Genomic DNA, 4,950 nt, shown 5'->3' with positions numbered 1-4,950 from the left:
TACAAAGATTAATGAAGGATAATTTTAAATTTACATAGTCCTCACCCTTAATGCCCTTATAATTTTGTGCACTACATTTAGGCCCAAAGTAATAGCGAGATTGTTCTTTCATTAAGTTGGTGTAGATTAAGGACTTTGGAGCATATGAGATTTGACATATACTTATATGATTATATCCAAATGAGTAAAATGATTTGTTGCACAAGTTAATAAGATAGTAAAGTGGTAACAAATCACATGAACAATACTGATTGCAACAAGCATTCATCCAAACATTAGGTTCCTATAAATATTACACAACTCCCAAACTACTAATACTGAAGCTAGCTTCATAAGGTACATATAATGAAAGAAATAACAAATGTAACACATATATTAAGACACTACTAGGGACTTCAAAACATAATAACATCTGAAACCATCAAAACCCATGGATTTTCAGTCCTTTATACCATGGTTTTCTGTCCACACCCTTCTCAGTACAACTTTACTTTACTAGACAAAAAAAAACTTGTCACCAGTCCCAATAATGCCATCTATCTTAGCTCCTGCTCTTGGATTTTTCCATAGCCCTTGGAGCTGCAAAGAGAAGAAAAACTACCTAAGCAAACTTTCATTATCAATAATGGTTTTCTTCTGTTACAAGGAAAGCATTGCGATCATTGCAGATATAAACCAGAAGCATTTTCAATCATAATTTCCTTGAGTTACATACCTAAGCCAATTGCATCAGAACCCTTCATGATTTTCAGCCTTTTGCATGTGTCAGTGAACATGCTGCAGCCAAAAGAAAAACGGTTTAACAACAATATGCAAATTAGAGTGCGGCGAAGTGTGTTAAAGATTCAATTCAGTAACAATTTTAAGCCACTATCAAGTTCCTAAGTCTGCACTCTGCATCTATAAAACCACCTGAACTTCATATATTCCTTATAAGGTCATTAGGTTTCAAAACTTACTCCCACGGTACATCTCCAACAAGCATCCAGTCACCGTCTTTATCTTCATAAGTGACTACATATTCAGAACCATGGAGGAAGTCCTTCAACTTGCTCTCACTCAACATTTCTCTTCCTGGAGCTCCATGAGAACCGCATTGACCTGATGACGTATGATACACCGAGTGTAGTAAAAAAAATAGTGATCACAAAATTCATTTTAACATTCATTAGCAGTAAATAACTTGTTAAAAGTAAATTAAAGTTGTAAAAGATCACCTAAGGTAAAACAGCTGAACATCTTCTCAAGGTCGGACGACAGTTCCTGATACGTTGTATAGTTTCTCAAATCTACCTTCCTAAGATAAGGAGCACCGTCCATGCTAACCTTCACAAAGAGTGCAGCTGGACCTGGTTTGCCGTCCACTTCATCGTTGTTCTTAGAAGTGGTAGCCAATGAGTTTTTCCTAAATGATCTAATAGGAGGCCAACCGACAACTTGTGCTCTGTCGTAGAAAGGAAGTAATTAGCATTATTACAAGATAGACAATGAACAATCGCTTTTCAAGTATTTTACTTAATTTCTATCATTCCATCAGACAAACCATAAACCCTTCTAAGCTAGAAAATACTTACAATTACCAAACAAATTTAGCTTAAAATCTAAGCTAAACTTGTTTGATTTCAAGGATTCTTGTTAAACATGATTTACAATTACCAAACAATTACCAAACAAAGTTACCTTAAACAAGTTAAATTTAAGGTAACTTTGAATGACAATAAAAGCTAGGCTTAATGGTCTCTTAATCTAGCATTTTCTACTTACTTAGAAGCCGGTGCGCTGCCATTGACGGGAGCACCAGTTCCATTTGCTGCACAAGAGCTCTCTTGTAACACTTTGTTTGATATATCTTTAACTGTAGTAGGTTGAGCTGTAGAGGGTCTAGGCGATAGCAATATGTTCACACGCGCATTACTATTATATTTCGCCTGCATCACAAATTCTCAAGAATCAGTCTCGGAAACAGTATGAATGAACATCCCTTTAACCTTACGAAAACAAACACTTAAAATTTTCACCTCAGGAAAAACATCCATTGTGTCAGCGAAACCTCTTTTGTTTCCCGAAACCACGTTCTTCTGGGACAATGAGCAAATTCCATCTTTAGTGGGAAGCAAAGGGAACAGCGGTTTCTCATCAAGCTTAGTTGAGGCCAAAGAAAAAAGATCCAAATCCCTTTCAGGCGACTGGGATCCAGGAAGGCCGAGCCTTAACTCCGTAGCTTTCAAATTCAGGTTCACCTTTTGCTCATCAGACAAGCTTGGGACACCAGAACTTTCGACCGATGAGCAATCGGACAATCTAAGGTAATTGCGTTCTTTCAATCCAGCTCCAGTTTGGGAGAAACAGTCCAAAGATCGTGGAGATGCAGATGCTACCGTTGAGGTGTTGCTCTGCCCTTCCTCTTCAGGAACCAGCAGCGGTGGCGGAGGCATCAGATTCCAAATATACAAACTGTCTTTACAAGAATCCATTACAAAAGCATTATTAACTCAATACATTGACAGAAAGAAATAATGTACTACTACTACTACCAACATACGAGTTTTTTACGCTTCATATAGGACGGACATTGACAACACTTCATCTAACCATCATAACAATAAATCAAAACAAATACAAGCAGTCTTGCAAAGACTGTGTAGCATTAACACTTCAAATCGAATTGAATCCACGTGGTTATGTTCCATGTCTACAAAATCGTCTTTAAAGGTGTGCAAGATAGGCTACAGCATAAGGCCTCAAATTTATCGCACTTAAATTGTGGCTAAATAAGCTATCATAACAGGTTTGTCAGAGTTAAACCGTGACTAAATAGGACCCCTAAACAGAGTCTCCAAAAATTTAAGACGGTCCTGCATATTGACATTTCAAGAGTGGTAATTAAAATCTGGCCAAAATTTTGTTTGACTATCTTCATTTATTAATTGATGGTCAAAATTGATTTTAAATAAATCTAGTATTGACCATTTATGATTCTATGAATGATCATATCTCCAAGATTAGTTCTTCTTACCCTCTCACAGTGACCAATACAATAGTAAACAACTTAAACAGCACTGAAACAAAAGAAATTGCAACAAACTGTAGAGGAAAAAAAATCATAAATCACTAAAAAAAATTAAAATAACGCTTATTAATCATGATTCTATCTAAGCTGAAAAAAAATGACATAACTTAGAAATGGAAAATACCCTTCTTAAATTGTTATAAACATTAAAAAAAAAATTGAAAAATATCAAAAATTGGGTTTTTTTTTTTGCAATAAGGAAGCTCTAACACATGAAGACATAAAAAAAACATATTAATAATTTAAGTAATATTACTCAAAAATAATAATAATCTAGTTAACATTTAATAACACTAAATGAAACAAAAAAAAATCAAAAAACAAGAGGAAGAAAAATTAAAAATGAAAACAGATCCACATTCACACCAACTTTATATCCAAAATATTTCCCTTAAAAAAACAATCAAAAACAGTAACTAGTAAGAAATGTGAATGAATAACTGAGAAGAAAAAACAGAGGAGTGACGCACGCACCTATGGAAGTGGAAGAGTTGGTGTAGCAGAAGAAGAAGAGAGATTATTCTTTGTTGTTTGAAGAGTTGGCAGAGAAGAGTGAAACCTAGAGAGAGAGAGAGAGAGAGAACTCAAGGGTCTTTCATTCCAATAAGCACAAAGCAACAAAAAGGTTTGGAGTGTGAATATATTGCTCTCAAACACTAACATAATAATAAATCTAACTTTTTCATCATGTTAATTAAAAGTGGGGGACAGGGGCAAAACAGACAAATGCCTGCTCTCACTGCACACTTTCATTTCTTTACTTTTAAATGGAAAATCTTTTTGCTCTACCTTAAGCTTGCATGCATTAGTATTTTCATGATAAAAATTAGCATTCATTATTAAAATATTTTTCAGATGTCGACGGGTATAATTTTTTTTAAAATTAATTATGTAACCAAAATAATGTTATTTGTTGAATAATTTCATTGAATTTCGTACTTCTATTTTGACAAAAAAAAAAAAAATCAAACAAATAAACACAAATTAAAAAACTAGGTTGATATTTCTTTTATTTGGATAATATTTATATTTAAGTACTATAATATCTTGGTAGTTTTACTCATATAGTAAACATGCACTCTATATATTAACTAACTAAGAAACGTATTGTTGTGTATTCTTATATGAGAACAAAAGTTATGTATAATTTTACTATTACAATATTATTTTTTGATAATTACATATTAAATTAACTATTAATCCATTAAAAATCGATTGTATGAACTTTCTAAATTGTCATTTCATTATAAATTATTTAGAATTTTTTTAAAATAATTAATATTTTTAAATAAAATCTTAAAATAATCAAATTTTAAAAAAATATACAAAAATAATCATTTTTTATTGATGCGCTAGTTGAACTGGCGCATACAACTAAGCTACATATGAGACGCCTAGAGCTTTGGCGCATGCATGCAAAGCCTTTGCATGTAGGCACCACACGCATTGACACATGCATGTGTGAATATGTGTGTGCCACATGCATTGGGACATGCATGTGTTATGTGTGTGGAGCCTAGTGCATTGGTGCATGCCTGTTTTGGTTCTTCTATAAATACCATGCGCATCTCCCATATTTTTTCAGACAACTTCTTAACCTTCATCCATTTTCCTTCAATTTCTTCAATCTCTTTCAATTTTCTTTTCTTTAATCATGTCTGAATACATTCACAAGAGAAATGTCGATTTAATCTTTTCGGCAATGCAACCTCCGATAAAGATCCGACTTTGGAATATAGAATCGTTCGAACGTCTTAATCCGACGTTGAATTGTTGGTTAGATGGAGAAATTACAGAGGATGAAAGGATTAGAAGAATTCAATGGCTTGAGTTCATGTTCAACCAAAATGGAGAAGTTCGTGTATGGATGGATATTAAGA

The 4,950-nt window shown here is 33.6% G+C and overlaps 1 protein-coding gene across 2 annotated transcripts; it reads right to left on the bottom strand.

Moving 5' to 3' along the window:
• Positions 1–223: 223 nt before the first annotated feature.
• Positions 224–3,727, bottom strand: LOC127074987 (auxin-responsive protein IAA9). 2 transcript variants are annotated; one of them, XM_051016418.1, is made up of 7 exons: positions 3,545–3,727; positions 2,019–2,454; positions 1,765–1,928; positions 1,218–1,444; positions 960–1,101; positions 716–777; positions 224–579 (listed from the first exon to the last, which is right to left on the bottom strand). In XM_051016418.1, exons 2-7 carry the CDS (start codon positions 2,433–2,435, stop codon positions 542–544), a joined length of 1,050 nt encoding a protein of 349 aa, XP_050872375.1. In that variant the 5' UTR covers positions 2,436–2,454; positions 3,545–3,727; the 3' UTR covers positions 224–541. The 2 variants fall into 2 exon arrangements, with proteins under 2 accessions (XP_050872375.1, XP_050872374.1); XM_051016417.1 differs by having other exon boundaries at positions 2,019–2,458; positions 3,545–3,726.
• Between the last annotated feature and the right edge of the window lie 1,223 nt (positions 3,728–4,950).

This window comes from Lathyrus oleraceus, chromosome 4, assembly GCF_024323335.1.
Source record: "Lathyrus oleraceus cultivar Zhongwan6 chromosome 4, CAAS_Psat_ZW6_1.0, whole genome shotgun sequence".
NCBI lineage: Eukaryota > Viridiplantae > Streptophyta > Magnoliopsida > Fabales > Fabaceae > Lathyrus > Lathyrus oleraceus.
The sequence above is the reverse complement of the archived record's forward strand: the minus strand, read 5'-3'. Positions and strand labels throughout refer to the sequence as shown.

What these genes read in the sequence shown, in the direction of transcription:
- LOC127074987 (XM_051016418.1), bottom strand. Translation starts at nt 2,435, where the DNA reads ATGCCTCCGCCACCGCTGCTGGTTCCTGAAGAGGAAGGGCAGAGCAAC. An exon ending in CAATGGATGTTTTTCCTGAG is followed by an intron (nt 1,929 to 2,018) that starts GTGAAAATTTTA and finishes TTTGTGATGCAG; the next exon opens with GCGAAATATAATAGTAATGC. An exon ending in GGCAGCGCACCGGCTTCTAA is followed by an intron (nt 1,445 to 1,764) that starts GTAAGTAGAAAA and finishes TTTCTACGACAG; the next exon opens with AGCACAAGTTGTCGGTTGGC.